This window comes from Drosophila takahashii, chromosome X (genome assembly GCF_030179915.1).
Source record: "Drosophila takahashii strain IR98-3 E-12201 chromosome X, DtakHiC1v2, whole genome shotgun sequence".
Classification (NCBI taxonomy): Eukaryota; Metazoa; Arthropoda; class Insecta; order Diptera; family Drosophilidae; genus Drosophila; species Drosophila takahashii.
Window position 1 is genome coordinate 2,747,420 of NC_091683.1, and position 27,694 is coordinate 2,775,113.

Genomic DNA, 27,694 nt, shown 5'->3' on the forward strand with positions numbered 1-27,694 from the left:
TTTGTATTGTAAAAAATGTTATATTTTTCATATTTAATTATGTAAGAATTTTATATTCTATTTTGTATTACACATATTAAAGTTAAGTTACTTTTATTACAATATTCATTACATTTTAATAAATGCTTCGTATTGTAAAAAATGTTATTATTCATAATACAACTAAAAATATAAATAGGAAAAATAAGAAATTTATATTTTATTTATATTGGGATTTCAAAAATTACAATTTATGGTTAATAGGCAGTAAAAAACGTAGAAATGATCGTTGATTTATTATATAATACAGGCAGACATTTAAATAAGCCATTTATATTTTATTTTTTATTACACAAATTAATGAAATTTAAAAATGATCTTGTATGCAATCGAAATTTGTCGCAGTGTGAGGTTCTCAACTTGGCCACATTTTCGACACTCCCAACGTGTTTTGGCCAATTTCCCGCCCCTTTATGCCCCCAACTCCCCCCGCTGTCAATCATTTTCACAAACGATTTGTCAGGCGATGCCGCGATGCAAATAAGCCGAGACACCCCCGCCCATAATTTCCCCCAGAACTTGGTGACTTTTTCTTTGGATCCCGGGATCATCGTGATTTTTTTCAACTTTTCATTTTTGCGCTTGAGCTGCTTTAACTGCTTTAGCTGCCGAAATTGGCGCCTGAAGCTAAACGGGATTAGATGGATTTCCAGATTTCGTAGCATATGTGCGGGGGCAACTATTCAAATAAGAAGCTCACATCAAATGGCTTGGAAAATATGGCAGCTCGCTTTTCTTTTTATTGGGGTTTTCTTTGTATTTTATTCTTCAGCACCCGCAAACGCGAATAGATGATGTCCCAGTCGAGATAGGCGCCCACAATGTAGCGAGGACTGATTTCCGAATCATCGTAGCCGGTTCTTCCATGCAAAAGTCGGATGTTGTTGAAGGTGAGGACGTCGCCGGGCTGCGTTTTGAAGGCGTGGCTGTCGGCGATCGCCAGGCGGACGAAGCGGGCGTAGGACTCGTACCAGGGCAGCACCTCCGCCAGCGGCACGTTGAAGTGGCTGTCCCGCTGCGGAACGCTGTGGTTCACCCGCGTGTACCGCCCCTCGGCGTCCAGGCTAAAAGGAGAGGAGGGGAGGGGAAGGGGGGAGGTAGGGAAGGTCAACACACATTGGAAAAATCAAGCAAATAGAAAAAACTAACCCTGATTTACCACAGTTGCCTCCATAATGGGCTAATTTCATTGAAGAAGTGATGTTAATTCAAAAGTTATTCAAAGGATAATAATATCCCATTTGAACTATAAGGTTTTGGTACTTAAAAAACCCCGCAATAATTAAAATTTTAAATGGAACTATATTATAGCATCTAGAATCACAAATTAAAATTTCTTATACCCCTCATACAAAAATCCAGTAAATTACCTTTTATTTAATTTAAAAAAAAAAACAGCAATAAAGAAAAACCCATAAATAACAAATATCATTATTATAATGACCCATTGTTAGTTCTTCGCTTTGTAAACATCAGTATCAAAAGGCCTATCATTCTACCTAATATTTTCGAACTATATTTTAAGCATTTATGTTAAATAAATATTATTTTGCATTTAAATTCAGATATTTTCTTGAACCATTCCCTGCTAATCTAGGGTATAAACTAGGGTATGGGTATTTAAGCACTCACCATATGACCGGCGCCCGCCAGATGTTGTGGAACTTCCTTCCGTCCTCGCTGCCAATGTCGTTCCAATCGACGATCACGCGACTCAACCTCTCGAAGTCCTCGGGATAGTCGCGTCTCAGGATATCGGCAATGTGGAAGCCGTCGACGAGCATGTTGCTGCCGCCGGGTGAATCCGTCTGGACGACGCAGTGCAGGATATTCACACTCGGCTTGTACTCGTAGTAGGGCAGATCGGTGTGCAGGGGCAGGGGAAGCGAGAGGTAGGCAAAGTTCTGGGCACCCGGCTTGGCCTGAACCACGAACTCCTCGCCGTAGGTGGTGCGTCGAATGAAGCCCACCCGCTCGGCCAGGCGACGCACCACCCCCTCATCCAGGGGAGCATTCCGGAGGAGGGCCACCCCATGGACGGCCAGCGATTGGAGCCACTGCATCAGCGTGGAGTCCTGGGACATCACCTCCTCGTAGTTGAAGTGCCTGGCGATATCCTGGAACTGCTTGCCCGACCAGTGCTGCGTTTCCGGTCGGTAGAACTCCCTTAAATACTCCTCCTGTTTTTCCTTCTGGAAACTGCGATCTTTGAGCCACTCTAGGGTGAACCGACTCTCATGGTGGTCACTCCACCGCACCACCACCTGCTTTTCCTTCCCGTCAGCCACCAAATCCACTGGCTTTATCCTGGTATCGAAGTTGTCCCAGTCCAACTTGCGGGACTTGGAGCTGCCGTGGAAGCACTCGTCGCACAAACAATTGTCACGCAGCCAAACTGAAGGAAAAATCAGCTTTTCCGGCTTTCCATCTTCCGGCTGAACTTCGATATTCGTTCCATTCACGATCCTCGCACTGATTTGGCGGGTAAATTGGGTATGCTGTTTGATGGTCCTCAGTAATCTCGGCACCCACATGCTTATTTATTTGGAATATTTTAATATTTCTTATAGAGTAGCGTAGCCCACCGATCGACTTGAGCATTGAGTGCCGAATGAGGCGCCGGAGAAAGCGAGCATCATCATCATAATCAGCGGCTAAATCGGGTCTTTGGACTTTGGCTGCCAGCTCATTCAAACAGGGGACAGAGGCGTGGGATCTGAATTAAATAAATAAATTATATATTATTATTAAATATTATAAATTTATTTTGTTAATTATATAGTTATTAAATAAGTGTACCTATTGAATATTTATTTAAAGAGAAAGCATTAGAAAGAAATCATAGATAAACAAAATATCGAATTTAGTATTTTAAGAGACTATTAATAGCCTTAAAATAAATATTTAAATTAAATATAATTATTTTATTATTATTTTATCAGATAAAAGTGGAATCATAGATAAGCAGAATATTAAATTTAATGTGCTTAAAGACTATTTATTATATTTCACTTACTCAAGAACCAAGATACATAAATTTATTTAATAATTTTAATAAATATCTGCTAGAGCCCCTTGAAAATAACTGAACGCACGCCTCTGGGTGAGAGCAAAGTGTTATCAACGAACTAGTTCCCATGCCAGAGAGCACATCTGCGACAATCTCTGTTTTGTTTTGTTAATTTTAGCTCTTAAAATGTAGACACCCCGGGAGTAGAGAAATGCGATAAGATTATCTTAGTCAGAAAGAGATAAAATGATTAAATTGTAAATGTTGCCATAAAGAATATTTAAAAACAACTTAAAATTTACTAAAAATCACTTAGTGACTAAAATTTGTAAGTTATTTTCTAAAAAATTCGTATATTTTTGCTGAAACTTGAGTTTTTGAATGCCCACCGAACATCCCACCAACGAATTGCTTGACGTCACCGGCTGAGAAGCCAGCTTCCCCAACTGTTGGTCGTTTGCTGTGGCGAAGCGGTCAATCAATCAATCAATCAATCAATCAATTGAATCATCTTTGTCCGCCTGCGGGTCTCTTCGGCCCGTTCTCATTCCAATTCCTGTTCCCAGTCCAAAACCAAAAGCAAGAGCCTTTAAAGGGCCTCGCCCAATTCTCCTGAAAGCAATAAAAATTGCAGCACCTTCTGCGGGCAAAGCTGACCTGTTGCACAATTGAATGGGAGCAGTTGCGACTCGAAAGGGCAGCAGTTGCACCTACACTGGGAGAAAGTCAACAGTATAATGCACTAAAAACATTTTTAGAAATATTTAATAAGCCACTCTAATTTAGAAAAGAAAATGGGTTACTCTTCTATAATAAATATAAAGTGTTAAAAAAAATATAATAATGTATATTTATGATTATTTTCTTATATTTTTATGTCGCTCCGCTCTTTGTGATTTTTACTACTTCCCTTTTTTTAGGAGACCTTTATAGATTATATCAAGAAATTATCAATATATTTTATTCTACATTTATAGTAGTTTAATGGTAATTAAATATATATAAATAAATTAAATTGTTATTCTCTTTCTGTTATTTGTTTAATTTCTTTATAGTTTCTAAACAACTAAAATGTTTCTGTGTGATTTTTATTCATTTCGAATCGTTTTTTCAGAGATCCTCTGCCGGGGATTTACCTAAACAGTTTTAAATTGTTATGAACGATAAATGAGTTAGTTTCTGAGTGCAGGTGCAGCTGAATGGGGTGGTGGATTGGGGATAGTGGACAGGGTCCGATGGATGCCCAAATGTCTGCCTGCCCTGACCATTTAAAGCGCGGACAATAAATTCTTCATGCGAGGCTGCCTCTGCGTTTCCAGCCGGAGGCTTTTGGAAGCTGAATGCTGGGATGTTGGATGTTGAATGTTGCAGAAATTCCCAAGCCGGCGGCCATAAAAATGCGGCTCACATGTGACAACGATTTGTACTTTAGCCCCTTTTATGGCACTCGACTGTTCGCTGTCCTCCGGCGACTGTTGCATTTTAAAAGCAACTCAGGTCCGCGTTTTCCCCATTCGCATTCGTATTCCCCACTCCCCATCCCGATTCCCCTCTGGCTTTACTCCTCCGCCTGGCTTCGCAAATCTCAAAATCGCATCAGATTATACGAGTTATGCGATGCAACAGGCTCCCGTTTTTGGTCATCTGCCGTTTGTCGTTTGTCGTTCTCCGTCGTTTTGTAGGTCAACGCCTCCTTTCGACCAGAAGTTCAGAAGCTACCCATCCATCCATCTATGAAATACCCCAACCCTCTGCAATTGGGTCAATTAACACTGACGACCCTTGAGGTTGATATCATATCACATCATATGCTTCAGCTTTTATACTTCAATATGCCGAGCGATGATTATCATGTCACATGCCCCACAACACTTAAAACGAATCTTTGTTCTTGTTCCAGCTCCTTGTCTTCTTGTCCGAAATGTTAACAGTTTTCGTTTCATGTAATTAAGTGCCGCCTGCTGATCCACTAGTTTTTATCTTTAAGACCGAACTGGAGAGCAGTGAAAGCTTTTTGGCTTTCCTTTCCACGCAGCGAAAGGAAAACAATGGGGTAAATAAGGGAAAAGGAAAATGTTGGGGGCTGCGGGGGTTCAGGATGTCGAATGGATTAGGATGAGGATGGGAGGATGAGGATGGGATGGATTTGGATGGGTCTGTGTTTGCAAACTGTCTGGGCGAGACAACGTTGTACGTGCGGATGATGTCCGCCGGTCCGAGATCCGAGATCCGGCGTTTTGATACCCGGCCACCAAGCAGGGTAGATGTATGTATAGGGTATTATAAGATTCACTGATTATAGGGAATAGTGAGCATATTTATACTCATGACCAGGTTGATGTGGAGGCCATCTGAATAACCGTATTATAAAATAGAAAATTCGGTTATAGTAGAGGAAAAACGTTCATGTTTTCAATTTTTTCGCCATTATCAAAAACTTTCATTAAAATAAAAAAAGGAAAAAAAAATAAATAAATAAACCATAAAAAATAGAATAGAAATAGTTAATAAATTAGACTTAGAAAACCCGATTTGTTTTTCTAAATATTTAATTTTTACGAAAATACGTTAACAACAATATTTCAAAAAAATTGTTAGGTAAATAAATAGATAAAAATCCAACCGGGAAATCCTCTCACGTTAAACGTGCTTTTTAGAAACTAATTTAAAAAAAAATTAAAAAAATAAATATATAAATAATACCACACGACTTTAAGTATCTCGTAGTCTGTCATCCTCGCAAGACTCTGGCGCCTTCCTTCTGATTCCTTCTGCCTCTGCTGATTGCACTTCAGTCGGGCCAGGACTGAGGACCAAAAAATGTGTTAAGAGTCTAAACACGAACGTGCCGCTCAAAGGCCACTCGTTAACAGAGGCGAAAGGAGGAGGAGGTTGGTGTTCGGGTTCGGCAAGGAGGTTCGATATCGCTATGGACAGCAGCTATTGGTAAATATTTTCACTATTTGCGACAGGCCAAGATGCCTCGATGCCTCGATGCCTCGATGCCTCAATGCAGCTAGAGCCACCCACAGTCACAAGCCGAGTCCCCTGAGAATGGCGCCCCACTATGTAGCTTCATATATCTTATTTTTTCCGGCGGGAACGAGCCTTTCTTTTCTTTTCCTTTTTTTTTTGGCAGGTGGCATCTGCAACATCCTACAAGATGGCAATGTCTGCAGCCATTTCATTTGGCTGCTTATTTTATTGCCCCAGAGCCCAGTCAGTCAGACAGACAAACAGACAGACAGTCAGCCAGTTGGCAAACAAACAAACAAACAAACAAACACCGGGTTAGGCCAGATTCTGGCCAACCTGTGCATATATATTCCTATTTTCGGGCTCCAATGGAGTCTTCATTACGAATGCGGCTGGAAAAAGGAAAACGAAAAGGAAATGCAATTCATTGCCCAAGACATTCGGACTGGCAAGGAGGAGTGTATCCAGTATATCCAGGAAGATCCTTGCAGGTGAACTGCAGCAAGTGGCGCATTCCTGAGGATTTCGAAATTCGTGGCAGGGACCCCAGGTGAGTCGAAACGAATGAACTCGAAGAACGCCAAGGGTTTACGGAATTCGCGACATCTTCTTAAGGAAGACTGAGTTGAATGTAAGCAATAACCCTATTCATCAAATATATATATATTTTATTTAATTAATTAATTAATAACTTTTCCTGGGACTTTATAATATTATTTTAAATATGAAGAATTCGTTTTAGTAAATATTATTAATTTAAATTTGATGGTCCATTTTGTATTTTGTCCTTTTTTAATATTCCTTAGGCTTATTAACTATTCCTGGTACTTATTAATATAATTTTTAGTGCACAGAATTTTTATTATTTATTTAATTTATTAGAACCATTGTGTAATAATATTTTCTGTTTTTTTTGTGATAGTTTTATTTGTTTAAACATTCTTAAAATTTGGCTGTAAGTATTGGAGTGACGAATTCATTCGCTTTAAAGCGGGTTTTCCGCTCCGTTTTTCCCGTTTTCCGTTCCATTTTCCCCGATGTCAGACCTGAGCGAAGATGAAGTCAGCTTCGAGTTCAGTGTTCACTGTTCAGTGTTCAGTTTGAGTGCATGCATAAGTGTATTTATGTATATAGCCTGCATAGTTTACACATTGTCTGCCTGACAGTCGCTGTCTCCTGAAGACGGAGAAGTCGCTGTCCCTGTCCCTGTGAATTTTCCCCTTGGTTTTCCTTTTTTTCAGCCAGTCTGCCAGTCTGTTATCTTGTTTTCCTTGGCTGAGCTTTCGGTAAGCCGCGTCTAAATATCCTTTTTCTCTGCTCTGCAATTTTTACAGCTCATTCCGAGCGGCACTCCTTGAGGAGTTGTTTGCGCATTGTTTACAGCTTTGTCCTGTGAAAAGGAGGGAAAAAGGGGATGGGAGGGGGCTAACCCCAAGTATCCTGCGCTTAATGCAGTCTGCATTTCGCCCGGCAAGTGGCAGGAATACAAATCAAATTAACCTCTTATTGCAGCTGAAACCGAGGCGAAGAATAAGAAGAAAACCCCCTCCTTCCGCTTTTCACTTAATTAGTGGGCAATGAGGCGTGGCTGCCGAAAAGTTTCGAGACAATTCGAATTGAGGATGAGGTTTGTGGGGATAAGGATCCAAATCCTAAACCGGATATATCTGTTCCGCTTTTCCAAGCCGCAATTAAACACAGAGCGATATTGTACGTATGTGCTGCGATTTTTCAATGGAAACTATTTCCAACTATGCTTTTGCTTTACCTCTGGCTTTGCTTTTGCTTCTGCTTTGCTTTGGCTCAAAATCAACAAAAAGCGCCCCCAACTACTCTACTCATTCCCCAAATGGGAATCCCAGTTCCATGGGAAGTTGAAGCGTGTTGCGGCATATATTAATTTTTATTTTCAACGCGGCCGTCTACAAATTAACGTGGATGCTGCTGACTGGCTGCACTGACAGAAATTCTAAGGATAAACTTTTTTTTAAATTTGTAAATAGCATTTCAGAATATTTCAGAATTTTATTCAATCTTTTTTAATAATTTATTATAATTTACATATATTAAAACTGTATTTTTCTACAGCTTTAATTTAAAGTCATACAGGATTTGATAATAAATGATTAATATTAATTAAATTAATATTTTTTCTAAATTCTAAACTAAATTCTCTTACCTACTTTTCGCTCAGTGTGCATCTGTTTAGCTGATTCTGCTGCTGCTCTGCTTCTTTTTCAGCTTTGTTTGTTTAGCCACTGAATGATGGATCATACTCGCACACACACACACATACGAACGCACACTCGCACACACACTCAGGCGAAAGAGTTTCGAAAACAACTTTCCAGGGATTTCGGTTGCACTTTTCAATGAAAAACCTTGTTTCTTTGCCCGATTTTTTGTTTGTACTTCCACCCCGCAGCCTTTGTGTTTGGCATGCCTGCTCATTATTTTCACACGTAGCTTGGCACGCTCTGAAAACTGAAGTCTGAAACCCCCTTCCCCCGAACCACACCCCCTAATTCACACACACATTGTACCCCCAGTTTTGTTTATATTTTAAGGTAATTTTCTGGACCGCCGCCGCATTACTTGCAACTGTTGCGCCTATTGAACTTATACCATCCCCCACCTACAGAAAACCGAAACCCCCTCGTGGGCATCCATAAAAGGTCAATGATACTTACAGTTTGAACAACTTCTGGGCAAAAAAGGGTGGGGGTTGGGGGTCAGGAGAAGAAGAAGAAAAGGGCCAGGGAACGAAGTGTTCAAGTGTCTTGAGGAAATTGAGAAAGTAGGAGAAAGATGATTACGGGAAAGCTAGAGAAGAGGCACACTGTCCACAAAATAATATAATTTGCAAATAGCATTTAAATTGTATTCCTAATAATATCAGAAATAAATATTTTAATAAACAAATTATATTTGGCATATAATATTTAAATTTTAATTAAGATATTAATAATAAGAAAATGTATTTTATATACTGAATTACTGATAACCAATAGATACGTTATAATTTTCCTGGTTATTCTGCAAGATTATGTTCTATACAAAAATATTATATTACATTTAAACTTTTACGTCTTAGTTGTATAAGTTATTTTCTCTGCACAGCCAGATGTAAAAAGTAAGAGACCTCAAGTAGTCGGAGGCGAATAAGGATGCTGTAAATGTGGTCAAGCTGCATGAAATTGAAATGGTCAAGCCATAAACTTGGCCATTTGTACTCCGGTTCTGTTATGAGTAAAGACGAAAAAACAATAAAATTGGCCCGTACAGCAGCAGGAAAGGAGTGAAAACCCAAGGAGTCCAAGGAAGCGGACAAATGGAATAGAAAATTGCCGCAAAATATGAAATGTGAATTGCGTGGTGGGGTTCTGGAACTAAGGAATATACCGGAAATGGCTCCCTTACCCTTTTTGTTTTGTGCGGTGTACAAGGGGGTTCAAGGGTCCTTGAGTGGGCGAAACTACAAGTGGGGTGGTGACTGGCTCACGTTCTCATATGATCTTCCATCTTCCGGAGACCCCCATAAATGCCAACTGAATTGAGGTAACAAAGTGCTTTTCCGCCGCAAATTTCAAAGATAAAGATAAACCAGTCTGAAATATGATATAGAATAATAAATGTCAAAGGGCGGTCACGGCGTATTACTTTTGTAGAAAAGGGAAAATTAATTTTAGTCCTTACTCTTCCAACCCTTTAAGATTTATTGAAATACACGTAGGCTTTAATTGGGCACTTCCACCTTCACACACACCATTCATTCATTCGCTCATTAACAATGTATTAAATAATGAAATAAAGCGATTATGATAATAATTTCAGCGCAATTAATGATGGCAGGCGGCGGAAAAAAAGTTTCCCCAATAATTACCTACAATTAAAATTGATTTATGAAAAAAAAGAAGTGGAGAAGCGGAGGATTTCGCCTGGAATTCAATTAAAAAGCGGCAGTCCAATCGGAGGAGCACCATTCGCAGGAGCAGAAGCAGCAGCAGAAGCAGAAGCAGTCGCAATCGTCCAAAGGCCAATCAATTAATAAGAAAATGTGCAGGACTAACGGCCCTGATATATGGGCCAATAAAGGATGAGCCCACCACTTTGGAGGATCGTGTATACATATGCGATATATATATAATGTCTGCCGTTATGCAATTACGCTGCCCGGTGTCCGCTGATGCCTAACATGAATGTCCTGTCCATGCCCAAGGATAATTAACGAACTCACACACACACCGACGCTCCGACAGGACGATGGATAAATGCGTTTATTTAACAAATTAATTGGCGCAAAGTACGCGGAAAGCACATGGGAAGGTACACCGGGAGAAACACAGTGGAGATTTCATTCCAACATTCCAACAGAAAATAATATAGGTAAGAACTATTTTGGGTTCTTACTTGTCAATTGTTTTTAAAATAAATAGTAACAAATTTAGTATTAGAACTCACAAAAAATTATTTTTCTAATAAAAGAATTCCCACGGAAAATAATTGAAATTTTAAAGCATTTTTTTAAACTAATTAGTTTGCTTAAGATCCCAAAACATTAATTCACTATTGTTGAAATTTTAATATATATAAAAAAAAAAAAAATTTAAAATATGTTTTATTAAATTTTACACAAATTTTACTTTACTTTGAGTGTCTGAGTGCGACAGAGATGGACATCTTGAAATGTTTCTGAGGTAAGCCCCGCCCTTTCCCCATCCCCTTTTGCCCACGACCCTTCCAATTACTTACACATTGTTGAACCTCTTGCAAAACAATTTTTTGCCTCTGCTGCCGTGCGATTTCCGGGATTCCGGGTTCCAGAATGTAATTAATAAACGCATTAAAAACGCATGCAAGTGAGCAGCCGAACAACCGACGTGGCCAGGACATGGACATGAATCTCTGGAACTCCGAACCTCTGAACTTCTGAACCCGAATCCCAGCTCGAACTGAGAGCCTTAAAAGCCAGGCTGCTCAGGCTGCCCAGGCGATTGGAATGAAAACCAATTAATCAGCTGCCGGCCACCGACCGCCGACCAACCGACCACCAACTCAGCTCCCTGGTCAATGGCCTATGAAATGGGGCTCAAAAGCGGGCTGGGGCTGAGGGTGAAACCAACCCCCCAGCAACCCCCGTGGAGTTGTTTCAATATTTGTTCTATTAAACACCAGCCCAACACCCCAAAAAAAAGAACCAGAACCAGAACAATAAAAAAGCGGTGAGCACACGAAGGAAAATATATAAGATAATGGACAATTTTCAACATTACAGATTTTATGGCAGCGTCAAATTATGAACCGTTATACATCAGCCAGGGGCTCCCTTATAAGCAGCCAAAAGGAAAATTCCCAACGGCAGTGGGGCATAATGAAGTCGCGACGGAGTTAGTCAAATAAAATAGGAAATAAATAGCCCTGAAAATAGATACATTTAAAGGAAAGATGTATACGAATTGGCTTAAAATTTAAAATAATAAATAAATAAATAAAATAGCTTTGGATTTATTGATTATTTTCCACTAATATTCATATCTATATTAATATACTAAAATCTATATAAAAATCTAAATTACAAAATATTCTCCAGATAATCACAACATATTGAGGACAATAAATACTTTTTAAAAGATTTTTACTACCACCAATATTTGGTGGGATACAACAGCAATAAAATAAAAATAATGATTAATAATGGTAGCTAATAAATAGTTGAATTTAAAGCTTTAATTAGTTCACAAAAAGCCATATTAACCAGGGAACCAAATTCGTCGACTCATCCAGTTTTCCTTACAGATCAACAAAACTCGTGGAGACAAATATTCCTGCGTTGACTGCGTATTCCCAAGCTTAAGTTCTTATAAATCTGCTGGTCCTGCCTACTTCGTGAGCTGCAGATGCTTATTAATGGGGCCAGACTGTACGAGGAGGCAAATAAAAGGGAGGGAAAATAAGCAGATGAGTGGGCGGATGACAAATCACAGCCTGCAGGATCTGGTACTCTAGGATTCCAGGATTCTCTCTGCAGGCGATGTAATCACATTTATTCGCGACACTCGAGACTAGGACTCTGATAGCCCCACTACCACTCCCCGTTTCTCCCCACAATTATTGTCTTGTAACGCACACGCCCTCCACAACAGCCAAAAAAAAATAATAAAAAATGAAACGAGAAGCAACAAACACTTTATACAAATCGCTATCCCCAAAGCCACAGCCCATGATTCTTTTTTTTAAGGGGGTTCCTTTTTTTCGAGCCAGACAAGCGGCAGCTGAGTGATGGCATTTTCTCCTTATCATTTTTACGTTTTTGTGATAATTCATGTTTATAAATTGTTTATGTATTTCATTTGCCATTACATTGCAGAAAATTTCAGACCTGCGAGTAATGCGGGGCGATAAAAAATTCATGGCTCTTCTCTCTTTAGTCGAGACAAACCGAATTGCGAATTGGATTACACAGAAGCCAACGTGTCACGGGGAGTAGAAAAAAGTGGGGGAGCAAAATAAATCCAATAAAATCAAAATCATTGTCAAGTCATCTAAGTGAGTCGTAATCCAAGGAGGCGGAGACTTTAAAGCTGAAAATCCCCCGAAGAGCCACTCGTAAGAACTAATCGAAGCTCTCCACGAACTTTCAAAACTCAATTTTCTCGATGATTTACAGAGACACCAGAACTCCTCCACTCCTTCACAACCCATCAACAACATCAGTTTTCAATCAAACTTTGCATATCCCATCAATCAACACCAAATCACACATCAAAGCCGCTTGCGTTCTTAAAAAAAAGGAAGCCAAGGAGCCCGAGCCCCCCAACTCCACTCCACGTATATCTCGTACATATGTAGCTCTGATCTCCAGTCCAGTGTCCCATAGAGAATGGCTCCATGGTAGCGCAACAAATTAGGCTAAACACCGACAAGCCCTCCTCCCATCCATCCATCCATCTAGCAATCCAGCAATCCACCGACTTCCACTTCCATTTCCATACCATTGTGCTTCCACTTTATATGGATGCTGATTTTGATGCCGACGCAGCGAGATTTCCAACAGAAACAGCAACAGAATCCGAAACAGGAACACAAATGTGAGTCAACGCACACGTATTCCCCGGAGTGCACTGCCAGAAAAAAGGGGGGACTCTATTCACAAAATATATATATATCCGAATTTAAGTTTTTTTTTTTTTTTAGATTTTTATGTCAATCCGTTTTGGGTGATTTTTGCTACTTGCCGATTTTTAAGGGGAGAATTTTAGAGATTAGTCTAGATTTAAATTTCTTGGTTTTTCTAAAAATCTCGGAATACAAAATTAGTTTATTCAAAATTAAAGTTTTTGGGCTAAAGTATTAACACCATTATAAGCAACGGTTCTTATTTTTTAAAACTACTAAATTGTTTCTAATATTTATATAGTAAAGCAGTTAATATTATATTTTTCTAATAAATATTATAATCAGTTTTGAACCTATTAAATGTGTAACGATTTCTTGCAGTGCCGCACTTTGCAAACGGGTAACGGCAACTTCGATGATCACGTATATTCAGGCACAGGCACTCAAAGATGCATCCAATCAATAAACAATCTTCGACCCCTTAGCTCCTCGCTTTTCGCGCAGTGTATGCAAAAGGCAATAGCGCCAAAGAGAACCATAGACATAAATCATACATAAGTCTAAGTAATTGTGTGTGCCGTAGAGTGTGTGAGTGGCACAATCGAGTGGTGAAGTTTTCATATGTATATCTCCCACCTCCCCCCGACCTCCGCCACATTCTGCCACACATACAGTATGCAGTACACTACTATACTATACCAACTATGTATGGTTATTCCCGTGCTGACGCAGCGGCGTCTGTCGAAGTTCGCAAACACTCTGACTGCGCATATCCGCAGCAAATTAAAATTTCATTAGGAGCAACAAAGGCGGATGCTTGATGATTGGTGGGCGGACGCGGACATGGTCGGTAGACTGCTAAACGACCAGATGCTCCACCTCCTCCACTCAACTCAGCTCAACTATTTTCGGGGCTCCTCAAGCATAATCGTTGACAATGGAGGGTCACAGCTGTCGATAAGCCCCTAAACCAACAGCTTTTAACCCTTCGCATGGCCTACATGTAGCCAGGCATCAATCTAAATATTCATTGACTGGTATATCGCAAATTTTTGGGGGACTGGGGCAAAACATATTGTTGGACCAATTTTCGCATTTTTGATGACGTTACATCATGATTTTCTTAATGCCATAACATTGGAAATTTAATAACGATCTTAACAAGGTATGGCAGTCTTTATTTGGACCATTGACCATTCCAATGTTTCGGTCAAAATACTAATATTTTAAGGTGGAAAACGGGTATTCGAATTTTAGACAAAAATAAACCTTTTTTTCGGTTTTTTAGCTATAATTTCGACAAATCAAGGCCTAGAGCTAAGCGACCGACTGTTTTGGACAGCTAACAACCTAAACTAACGATCCCCATCACATTTGGGAAAACTAAATTTTTCACCAATTTTTGCATTTTTTATAAGGGGTAACATCATGATTTTTTGAAAAAAACGGCCAAAAATTAAAATGTCCAGATTTAAACGCAAATCGATTCAGAATTTAACTACGAGTTCAACAAGGTATAACACTCCACATTTGGGCTTTTATTTCCCTTGTTTCGGTAAAAAAACTGATATTTTAGGGTGGAAAATATGGATTCGAATTTTAGACAAAAATAAATTTTTTTCGGTTTTTATCCTACTATCTTTGTCCTACCATGAAAATGGCAGATCATGCAGCTTATGTGGATTTCTCAAAAGGAAAGTGCTGAGGGCTCAAAAACAGAAACAACACACCAACTTGTGGCGTGAACTCGTGGTACATTAATTAAACAGGCTGCCATGATTAAGTAATAGTTGTGCCCCGTGCTTAACACTGCGCTGGATTATGTGGAGCAACTACAAATTGGAGGAGGCAAAAGCCACAGGAGTTGCAATAAAAAGAATGCTATAAGCCATTAAACAGTGAATTGTGGGAGTAGGATAACTAGAATCCTTACATAATAATATATTTTTTCTAATATGTCGGTTTAGCCCCACCCTAGTCAAAAAATAAAAATTGTAAAGAGAAGGTTGTCAAGAAAACTGTTGTAAATAGTTGTACTATTCTTGGGCTAATAACAGTCTCTTTTGCCCCATTTAAGGCCATCCATCGCACTTAGCTAGCGACACCTGTACCTCTGCAGAGCAAGAGGACACACACAGCCTCTATTAAAAGAGGACACTAACAAAGTCTTTTGTTCTGCTTTGAAGACTTTGCCGTGCGAGTGTTTTAATATGTATACATATTACATATGTGTAGGTACGAAGGACCAGGCCCACACACACTGAACGCTTTGTTGTGCAAACATATCTAATTAGTGTCAACTATTAACATAAAGAGTGCACTTCACATGAGAACTTGAGACGACAACGACAACGGCAACACCGCAGCAGTGGAAACAACAACAGGATGACGACCATAAACTAACTCTCGACTTGAAGTTGACTAAGCTTTCACAACAATGCCGGTGAAGGATGTGAAGGATGTGTGGGATAAAAAGGATCCAGGACGGGGGATGGCGTGTCCTTAATGTTAAACACTAAAAATACAACAAAGTTGGTGGCAAGTGAGGCGGCAACATAATATGCGTGCATTATCAGCGCTCTTCAAGTGGCAAATGAAGTTACAAGGAATGCAGGCGCCGGGGTCCATGGAGTCCTTTGGGATCCTTAAGTATCATTGCGGCAATCACGAGCTGGATCCCGGGTCCGGCTCCTTTGACCACATCCTCGGACACTTCCTGCAACAGGAAATCAGACACATGGCCAGCACGCACTGGCCAAAGGACGAAAAACACGAGCCACACGAACAATAACAACATTTAAATAGGCACTCGGAAAAACTAGTTGGTTGTTTGGATTGTTGTGGTTTTTAATACCAATCGAAATGCAAAAAAAATTTTAAAAATCAAAGCACTTATTACAAAATTATAAGCATCTAATGGATGGCAAGCAGTGCAAGCAGTCGATTTAATGATTGTATAACTTCATCTCCCTCGCACTCCCTTTAGCTATGTATATCTGGATATCTGTTAATCGTTCTCTTTTGTTTATTATAGTATTCTTGAAAATAAATGAATTAAAATTTGTTTTAATTTGTTAATGATAGTTATTCGACTTTTTTTTGGAATAATCAAAACTTTACAGCAAATCGTTTTTTTTTTGTTTGTTATTTTTTGGCCAAACTCTAAAAGATATCTTGGTACAACTTGAACTATTGGATGAATCTCCGGGGGGATGATGGGGGAACCATAGTTCAAGTGGTCGACAGCTTGGGCGACGAAAACTATGCAAAAATTATGTGAGCGAAAAACTCGAAAAGGGGTGAAACTCTTTAATACAGTCATAAATTTGCCGCTGCTGCCAAAAGTGGCCAGCTGACAGGGCTCAAAAGAGGGCGAACGGAAAAGGGGGGCGGGGCTGCCGAAACTTCTGGCTGCAACTATTTAAAAGCCATAAAAGCCGAGAGCTGTTGCCAAACGGATGTGCCAGCCGGATGCAGTTGATAGGCATGAGTTACAGAGTTACACACACTCGCACTCACACCGAAAGCCAGCGACAGGACACTGCAGGATATACCGGCCAGGATCTCACCGGCACACACTCACACATGTCACACGATACAGTGAACGAAAAGGGAAATACAGTTGGGAAAGCGGTAAATAGACTGCTTGCACTGCTTGCATTCCATTATTTGCTTATAACTTTTTAATGAATGCTCCGATTTTAAAATTTTCTTCTACATTTCGATAGAGTTTAAAAAATTTTTAAAAATGGCATTAACACTTTTATAAATTTCCTGCGAGTAGAGGGTATAAAATAGGTTTAAGTAATGGATTTATGAGAAAATAAAAAAAAGAAGCAAAAGCTCTAAAGTTGTATAGTTTTCAATCATTTGACAATCCAAAATCTTTTCTTCCTATTTTTTCTCCCTGTGTAATCGCAGGGGCCAAGACACTTTCCGACACATTTGGGCAGCACAAAAGGCACGCCGCAAACAATGGTTTTAGCCCCTTAAAAGGGGGCAAAGTGGCCAAAAAGGGGTAATGGTAATGGGGTAAAGAGCTTCGATTGGGTTAACGGCGATCGGAGGGAGGGGATCGCAGGACCGCCCAAAAAGTGTTGCCAAAGCTACAAGGGATTTGGCTGCAGAGCTCACTAATTGCAACTCTTGTAAATCGACAAGGACAACCCACTCACACACAGGCACTCGCTCATTGGGGACACGCACACAAAGTCGTAATGACACGACGGCAAGGACAAACTGCAAACGATGCCGACAAACGACCAAAGGACAACTAAAAACAGGAATTAGTTGCACAAGGTTTGCATTATGAATATTAAATACCCTAGCTATTTGTTCAACGTGCCCCCTCTATATAAAATACTGAAGTAAAATACTGAAATAAAATACTAAGCTAAATACTACCTTATAAAACTGAACTTTAATTTTGTAAAGGTTGCAACCATTTGACAAGCCAGTAAAGCTACATTTTACCAAATATTCTTTCTATGATGTAGGCTTTCGCTAAGAACTGATTTCGCCCTGAGTGAACCCAATCAATTACTAATAAATATTTGTACTTTGAACTTAATGTAATTTTTGGATAAAACTCTAAACAAAATTTATTTTTTCCAACATTCAGAAGAGTTTCAAAATAAATCACTTATCAAATGATATATTCGCCTTTACTGCGATCGAGTAGATCGCATTAAATAGTTGTGATACCCTTTGTTCGTCCCCTCCAAGCACAATTTCCCCCCTGCGTTTGGTAAAAGTCACTCTCCTTTCTGGCAGGATGCTAGGACAACGAGGCGAATACATGCATATATCCTGTGTAAAACTTCAAGTAGTGCTTAATAGTTAGTTAAGTCGAGTTGAATGCGTTTTTCGACAGGGGAGGAGCGACTCGGGGCGTTGACATAGATGTAGAATGCATTCTCCGCCTGCTTTTGAATATTGAGTGAAATATTGCTAAGCTTTCTCATCTGGCAAAGTGGGGAAAGTGGAGAAAGGGGAGGCTGAAAGTGCTTTGCTGGCGCTGCAAGTGTCGCCTGTAATTTATTTACATTGCAATTAGTTCTCAGCTCCGTAAAAGATTATAAACTTTCGCCATCCCTTTCTGGCTGCCTCCTTAGTATTTCGTGTGCAAAATGCAAGAGCTAGAAAAGGGAAACAAAGGAGAAGAAACTGAAACTTGTGCGCTTAACAAATTGACAAATGCATAAAGTCTTCAGTCGAAAGTTTTCCATCTTAAGTACATCAGGAAAGGGGCTGGGCGAATGGAAAATGGCAAATGGAAAATCGTCAAAGGGACAGGTCAGGAAATTACCAATTGGCAGCGGGAATTATGATGTCTCTTACAGATGGACGACTGACTGATAAATGTCGGCATGATTGATCGATGGCACCCCACAAACACTTTAATGCCAAGATGAAAAGTATTTCGATGCCGAGGGCAGCAAAACCTATAAATCTTCTACTTTTATTTCAGCCTTTGTGCTGGGGAAAACACCTTCGAAAAAGGTTTGAATGAGAAAAGAAAAAACGGATTTTTTTTTAAAATTTAAATATATAATTCAAACCAAACATATAAAAATAAGAAAATAATATACACATTTAATTATATTTATTTTAAATAGTAAATAATTTTTTCATAAAATTTCGTTATGCCTTTTTCTAAATTTATTTAAAAATATCTAAGCTAAATTCAAAAACCACAATCTTTACTTTTCCCTTTAAAATCAAGCTCAAACTTAATTGGTTTAAAGCCCTTTTTAATCCCTGGCTCTCAACTTTGGTAATCTCTTGAAAGTTTTCTGGCTGAAAATCGGAGAAATCGAAAAACCACGCCCAATCGAATCGAATAATCGAAGAGCAACGCTGTGAGGAAAAGTGTTCTTTGCTGTTTTTCGCAGCTACTTGCAGCGTTGCACAATGGGAATATAAATAAATAAATAGAAACCACTTTTCGCGCCCCGCTCGGAAATGGCAAACAAAAAAAAAGGAGAAGAAAATGTAGGGGGGTTTGACCATTGTGAAAAATACTGGAAAGGCGAAATCAAAGAGGAGAAACACTTGAAAAAAAGAGAAGAAAAAGGGTAATGGTAGCGTTGTCAGTTTGGCGCAATGTTCATTTTTCTTTACCCCCTCCCCCCCTTTTTCACCGTTTTTTCCGCCTTTTCCGCTTCTTCTTCCTCTTCTTCTTCTCCTTCTTCTTTGTGCAACGGACTTGAAGCGGAAACGGAAGTGCCACGTCTTGAGATGGCGTCTCCTTCTGGTCTTCTGGTCCGCAACTCACCGACTGACTGACTGCCTGATTGAGTGATTGAGTGACTGACTGGTCTCCGCTTCTCTTCTCTGGCGGAGTTCATCTTCGTTTTGCTTAAAACTTAAATTCATTTTACCTTCCGGGAAAAACCCTCCTCCCTTTTCCCATTTTCCCTCAGCGAATTGGCCATCACTTAATGAAGTCGTTAAGCGGTTTGGCTTTGCCTCTGGCCCGCAGAAGGGGGCGTGGCCGGCAGGCGCCTTTTGGGCTTTTAATAGCTTTTGGCTCAACTTTTTATACCTCGCCACGCTTTCTTCCGCTTTTTATCGGACTTTCTGTCCGAAACCGAAGACTTATTACTTAATGATGATGCGGCTGCCATCGAAGTTAAAACCGCTGCACTGAGAAAAGCAGAAATAAATGCATTGATTTTCCTAAGCACTTGCAATTAAATAAATACCCCTGAATTTGTATGTAATTCTGATGGAAATTAAATAATTATTTAAATTTATGTATAATTCGTTAGCCTACTTTTTTCCAGTGCATTTGGATGGATGGCTGCCATTTCTTGCCGCTTCATTAGACGCGCCTCTTGAAGACAAAAGGGCGATGTGATTCGTGCGGGGGCCTCGAGTCAAGGCTCATTGTAAATGACTTTTAATTGTGGAGCGATAAAAGGTTTTATTTTATAAAAAGCAGTATAAAAACTCTCCCCCATATTTCCAAGCAAACTACGATAGAAAGTTGTCGCAGCCAAGTTAAAAACAAGACGAATCAAAAGGAATGAAGATTACTACAAAATACAATTTTAGCATTATTAAAAAATAAATATTTTCTGATAAATTTTGATATGTAAGAAATTTTTAAATCATTTGAATTAAATCCGAGAAATATATAAAGTAGCTTTTATACAAACGACCGAAAAAACGGAATTTTTCAACTGTATTTTTAAAATTTGTGTATTTACTTTATAATCAATGACAAAGATATAGATGTGTTGTTCCAAGTTAGATGTGTTATTATTATTATTATGATTATGTTTATTTTTCGGGGTGCCATTCGAGACGCCAGATAAAAATAAACAGATCCTTGGCCGAGGATAATGCTCAGTTGGCGCCGGCGTTGCCATAAGGTTTGCATAATCTCTTTGCATCATCAACGTCAATTACCCAAACCAAAGTGCTGAAGGGGGGAAATCGCTCCAAAAGAGAGGCGCAGGCTTATGGGCGTAACCATTTGAGGGGGCGTGGCAGGGGCGGGGAGAAGGGGGGTAAGCGGCTTAGTTTTGCCGCAGCACAAAAGTCAAAAAGTTAAAAAAAAATATATGGGCTACCAAAGGTGATGAAAAACGAAAAATCAGGCAATGAAGGGACTACAAAGGACATGCAGGGCAGGATATTAACTCGTTTTTAGCAATTAAACAATATTATTTATATTTAAATTGACTGTAGATTAAACTATTAAATTCCTAGGTTTTTATTTTAAGGTGTTGGTATATCAACCATTAGTTAGTTTAACCAAGAATTTAAAATTGGTGCTTTCAGCAATTAAACAAATATATTTATAGTTTTAAATGTATTATAGATTAAAATAACCATTAGTTAAATTAAATTAATCATTTGTTAAATTAACCCTTACCCATTAACCATTAGTTAAATGCTCACCAAGTGCTAAAAATAGGTGGGTTTTCCCCAACGAATTGAGCAATCGCCGCCTAGACAGTTTCGAGACAAAGGCCAGCTGCCGGACGTCATCAACATACAACATACAAAATACAAAATACAACCTCATCTGATTCATCATCAACATGCAACATGAGGGGGCATCTGTTGACTGGACTGCCGCTCGGAATCGGAACAATTTAAAATGTGAAACACGTCTAATCCTTTGAGAGCTGTCACAGTAAACGTGAATGGGCTCCTTTCCCTTTTCCTAGCCCATTTACCATCTACCATTGGCCATTTGCCATTTTGCCAGTGGAAAGTGGCGAGTGGAAAGTGGCCAGTGGTCAGACATTTATGAAAAATGATTATAAATGCACAAAGCATGCGGACCAGACAAGAAATGTCAGAGGTAGATCCCAGCATTTTCCCAGCAGGAAACAATTTCAATGCTATTTCAATGGTGCACAAAAGTATACCACGAAAAATGGCAGATAATTAAAAATTCAAAGGGATTTGAGCAGATCGTCCTAATGAAGTGTAATAAAAATCAAGGTAGTTTGTAAATGCGCATCTTATCAATGAAAAATCAAGGTAAGTCTCTTCGATTTTTTTTTAATTTTTCTAGGTATTAGGTATTTTCTGTAGAACAAATTTCCCAACATTTTGTGCCCATTTCCCTGACTTTTGAATCCGATTCAGCAAGTGGCTGCCAAAGGGCGTCGAAGCGTGAGGCTGGGCAGCCTTTTTCGGATTTCGAAGGGTTTTTGGTGAGTGGTTAAGTTCCGACATCAGCCGCAGACCGCAAACTGCAAGCACTGCTAATGAGTGGCGTTCACTGGGATGCAGGTGAGCCGTCCTCCACCTGCACTAATTGAAACAATGCCGGACACCTTCAGCCGAGGGAAAGAGCTAGCTAGCCAAAAGCCAACAAAGGCAGACGCAAAGTGGCCATCGGTAGTCGGGAGTCGTCATTTGATGAGCTCCCGACTTGGCCAACACCCCGATTTCCAGCCCAACCCCCCCTTTCGGCACCAGTTGCCATTCAAATGAAGGCGCCAGCTGGCGGCAAGTGTTTGCCAACGCAATGAAATGGCCAACAGACAGAAGGCAGAAGAAGATGGCAGCTCACAAAGAGAACGCGGCCAAGGGGCGGCGGGATGTGCACACTGGAAAAAAATCTAGCCAATTTAAAATCTATTTTAATTGCCATCCAATTAAAATTATTAATAATATTTTTACTCTTGAATAGTTTGTTTCATTAATAAAATTAATAATTAAGTAATACGTATTATTAAAATTATTAATAATATTTTTACTCTTGAATAGTTTGTTTCATTAATAAAATTAATAATTAAGTAATACGTAATCTTTTTATACCTTTTATCAGAATCACTAAACATGTCTGTCCGTGTGTCTGTTTGTCCGTGTGTCCGTATGTCCGTTTGTCTGTCTGTCCGTTTGTCTGTCCGTTTCCTCTTATTTAATTAAAAGACTTTTTTTACTTACGATCTGCATGGGTATCTAAATTTCTTTTCTTTTTTTAAATGAATGATGAATTCACATTTCTCGAGAACGTTTTATTCTCAGTGTTCAGGTGCAGGGCAAGGCAAATGACTTTAAGTGCATCAGCATCAGCAGAAGGAGCTGCTGATTAAGCTCAAGGATTATGTCTCCGGTGGTAAATGGACATCCAATTGGGATGAAAGGGGCGCCGAATAACAGGTGCTGCTGAGCGAAGAGGGAATCTTAAATCAATTAGCTGATGGTTTGCCCTTAAATGGAGCTTAATTTTCTGAAGCAGTTGCATAACCCGATAATGCGAATGTAGATGTTTCGACTTTGAATGCAAAGGGATCGGATATGAAAGTAAAATATTATGATATTTATAAAGTAGAAAAAAATATTTAAAACGTACAGTTTAAAAAGTTTAAATATATATTAACTAAATTTAATATGTAACCTTTTCCCTGTTTGCCATTTCACCTTTCCGATTTGCCATTTCCATTCTCATTCGATGCGATTTCATAGCCCACTGGTTTAGCTTGTATAATCTGTTTATCCAAGCAACGACTCGAATTTGCTGTGATTCCCCATTGATTCCCTTTGATTCCATTACCCAGCTGAAAGTCTGCATTCCTGTGGGTTTGCGTAGCGCAAAAGAAGAGCCGGGAAAAGTGGATTTGCGTTTGGGTTTGGGTTCAGGGGAAAACTTTGAAATCAAGAACTCATATTGAATGGGAGCGAAATGATTTGTGAATGAATTCGAATGAATGATTCGTGCTGGCTGAGCGGTTCAGGGGATTACAGATTACAGATTATAGATTGCAGATTATAGATTACGGCCTGTTGACAAGTTATTTCGAGCTGGCTTTTACGAGTTGGCCAAGTTAAGTTCAGATTTTAATTTGCGCTTAGTCGGCTTATGTGGTCCGTTGTGCGGTTGGCGCTTGTTTCCGCTTCCCCTTCCACTTCCATTTCCGTTTCCGCCGCCCTTCGCCTTAACATAAATAATTTATCATGCACAAATTAGCGTTGAGGATTTCGGCTTTGGGCTTTCGGCTTTCGGGTTTATGTCCCTGCCACAAACACGCTCGTCCGCACACACACAGTGTGTAAGTGTGTGATGAGTGATGGCTGACACATTAGTTCGGTCCGTCCTTGCCCCAAAACCCCCTTCCCTCCCCCTTTTTTTCGCCCCACGACGTTGACAAAGTTTTCTGTTTACTTTTGTTGCCGTTTTTTGCGAGAGGCGAAAAAAAAGAAATAATTTTGGTCAGCCACAACAATTTTTCGGCAGGAACGTGACAGCAAAAAAGGACCAACGGCAACGACAGCAAAAAGGGATAAATTATGAACCGGTAGCCGGGCGAGGAGTCGCAGAGGAGTCGCCAACACGACTTGGCTCAATACCTTAGAACACTTAAAGAAAAACTGTGAACACAACTGTATAGCAAACGAGCATCTCAATGTCTGCAGATGAACTACAAACAATAATTGACAGTTCTAAAACTAAAATACAATTTAAAAGCCTGAAGTTCTAGAACATTAAATAAATTATACAATTATATATAGAACTACTAACTATTTAATTAAATTTTTAGAATTTTTTGTTCCATAATAATAATTACAAATATTATTAAACGAGAATTGTTAGGGAACAGTACTTAAGAATTAGTTCGATAAAATTTTTGCCTTTTTTAAAAACTTAAGTGTTTATAAAATGATCAAAATTAAATTATTAACTTTTTTACTATTTTATTAACGTTTTTCATAGTATTTATTATAAAATATCGAAAATATAGAATAAAATGTTCTAGAAACAATTCAACAAAATCGAATACTTCAATCCTTGGCTTATCTGCTTCAAAATCAATAAATTGAATTGTTGAAAAACTTTTAGCTGTGTTAGTTGTTTTGGCTGTTGCTTTTTGTCCAGTGGATCCGCAACTTTGCTGGGCATGGCAGCGATGTCGTGGTGAAACGCTTGAAATGTCCTGGCTCCAAGCTCCATGGTCCTGCAACTCTTGGTCTCCTGCTCCTGTTCGTCCTGCACTTCTAATGTAATCAACATCTTGTAGTTTTAATTGCATTTAGCGTTGCGAGCGGCGCCTAATTCGATTGTAACGGTCAGCTAACAGCCCGGGACGCCACGGTTTTAGCCCTTTTGCAGGCAGTTCTGGCCATTTCCCAGCTATTCTGGCCCATCCATCCAACCCATCCAACCCACCCATCGCTTGTAGCACTTAATGAGTCTTGAAGGTAATTGGCTGGTTTTAATGGCCACGAGTTGACTTCGACATTCAATTCTTTGCCAGCTTCCGATGCTTCCTTCCTGTAGTACTCACTCTCTATATACCCCTCATACCCTTTATACACCCACTTCCACTTCCTACAAAGCTAATTAGAAAATCAATGTAAGTAGGCGGCAGGAACTGCAGTTGCCAGAGCAAAAAGTTATATTCCACGTAGGTTTTCACTCCCCACTTAATGCGTTTACCTCAAAAGTGCACCTTTTATTTAGTTAAGTTTACGTAATTATTTAGTTTACTGAGTAAATAAAATAGAATATTGCAAAAACATAAGTTAATCTTGTTTATAGGTCCATAAAATTAGTGGACTTATTATTAATATAACAAAAAATAAGAAGCTTTATTATTATTAAAAAAATATAATTATTCTAAACCAATAAACTCATTTCTCAGATAGGATTTTTTTAAATTTAAAATAAATAATAAAATAAATTTTAATATTATTATTAAGGATACAAAAAGTTATAGAATAAACTAAATATTGCATTGTGCTGACCAGTGTAATATAACCACCCATATATTATTTTCGAAAGTCTATTTAGGTTAAATTACCCACAATTATTGGTCGCTTGCATTTTCCAGCCTCATGTTTTTCGGGTGGAGTGGAAAAGTGTGATAGGAAGGGGGAGGAAGGGGTGGTGTAGGGGGTTCAGGGGGTGGTGCCAAGACAAGACGCATATTGCACTAGACAAAAGACAAAGCGCGCAAACAAGCAGACAGCCAACAGACAACGCAGACACACTGGGAACTGAAAATGGGAACTGAAACTGGAAAAGACAAGAAAAAGAAAAGGAGAAAAATGCCAGACCAAAAGTCTGGGAGAGACGGAGAGACGGGGGAATTTTTCAGGAAGGCCGGGAGACGAAAAGACACAGCTATAGATACTCGGAAAAAAACAAACTTTTTCAATATGAGCGGAAAGCGGAAAGACAGCAGCTGATGAGGATGGTGGATGGAGGATGGAGGATGGAGGATGGAGAATGAAGGATGCGAGCCGATGTAAGTGCTCCTTTTTGAGGCTCATAACAGTGGAATGTAGGATGATCAAAGATCGATGGAGGTGGTAAAAAAATTATGACAAAAATGCCATAATGTTCACATTGATCACTTGGATATTTCACAAAATGTAAGAAATTGTTACAAATGAATTGTAGGATTCTTTTTTACCGACTATCACTCATTTTGCCCCACTGTAGCTTGCCCCTGGGTTGTCTGTGACAACAGGGAGACACATATTTATTTTCTTGTCCCATTTAAAAACTTTATTTATTGACGCTGATAGGAATCTAGTCAGCTATCTGTGCGTTTTAGCCGCACCGCCTGCTCCCCCTTTCCACCCACCTTTTACCTGATTCTAAATTTGTACTTATCTTTTTGTTGTTCTTGTTGGTATTGTATTGTATTGTGCGGTCGTATTTTTTGCATGTTTGCAGCTCGAGCAATAAAATCAAAGACCAACAGACAGAGCCAAACACTTTGTAAAAGACAAACAGAAACCCAAAGATAAACACTGGCCAAAAAAGTGACCACAAAGCCCCGAAAAACGGTGGGGATATTGTTGGGGGAAAATGGGTTGCAGGCGTGTGAATCTACAAAACCCTCGATGAGTGAGTGGAGTGGAATGGGTGGGGAGTTCACATTCATTGATGTCACCAATAAAGTGAAAGAGTGTCCTAACACAAATAAATACGAGTACAGCAAACAATGAGCACTGGGAGAAAAGCGTGGCTAAAATAGTACTTTTAATTAAATATAGAGATCAAAGAAATCAAAAGGGTTTCTATACTATTTATATAATGTTAAACTTAAATGAGAGTAAAAGAAAAATCATTGTATTTTAAAATGGCGGAATTTCGAACTAAGAAAACTATTGCTGCATATTTTTAGGCATGTTTTTAGATGATTTCAAAAACCCTGAAGATTTTTGTAAAATCCCGTGACTAAGAAAATATATTGTTGCATACTTTAAGACATATTTTAGGTGATTTAGAAACCCAGGCGAATTTTTGGAAAGTCCTTGATAATTTCTAATTAGCCCTTAGAGGTTCGGTTTTTTCTATCCCGTTTTAAATACTATACAACTTTCTTTTGACTTCCCCGCTTTTCGCCTGGTGCATGGTGACCCGGGAAAGAGCGGATCTGGATATTGTCCAGCTGGTGAGGATTGTAGAGCCGTCATAATCTAAAAATCTTGCCGCCGGCTGGTCGGCCGGTCGGCCGTCCTGGCAAACAAACAAACAAACGGACCAACGGAAAGCCGTTTGGACTTTGCGCCCCATTCGAGAGGACAAATGACAAAAGGCCCCGGACCCTGGATCCCCAAAAACCCCACCAAAACGCCCACTCTCTGTGAAAACTCTGTGAAAACGACAATGCAATTTTCATTACGCACTTGCCAATATTAAGCCAAAGTTTAGCACTGTCTGGCCGCCCACCCATACAAACAAACAGAGCGGGGCAAAAACACAAGGAAACACTGAGAAAAATCGGAAGCTTTTTGAAAAATATTCAGTGGGTAGGTAAAAGAAAAATAGTGAAGATATTATATTATATCATATAATTTTTTAGAAGAGCTTTGGAAAATGTGTGTAATTTAAAAACTTAAAGGGTAAATATAAGAAAGTTTATGGACTTACATGTAAATTTTCCAGCAAAGCCATGGTGAGTATTCAGAATTTCGCTCAGTGTATCCACATACACATCCTCGTCATGTTGTGGTCGTGGGCTTTGTGGTTGTTCCTGCCACGCCCACTACTACTGCCAAGGTAATAAAGCACAAGTTCTGATCCAGCTTTTGGGGTCCGAGTGCCCTATCTTCCATGCTCCTCCGAAA

The 27,694-nt window shown here is 39.4% G+C and overlaps 1 protein-coding gene across 1 annotated transcript; it reads right to left on the reverse strand.

Annotated features, from left to right (window-relative positions):
- On the reverse strand, positions 1-27,694 carry LOC108056077 (gamma-butyrobetaine dioxygenase). Its single transcript, XM_017139716.3, has 3 exons — positions 27,498-27,694; positions 1,672-2,755; positions 1-1,103 (listed from the first exon to the last, which is right to left on the reverse strand). Exons 2-3 carry the CDS (start codon positions 2,571-2,573, stop codon positions 779-781), a joined length of 1,227 nt encoding a protein of 408 aa, XP_016995205.2. The 5' UTR covers positions 2,574-2,755; positions 27,498-27,694; the 3' UTR covers positions 1-778.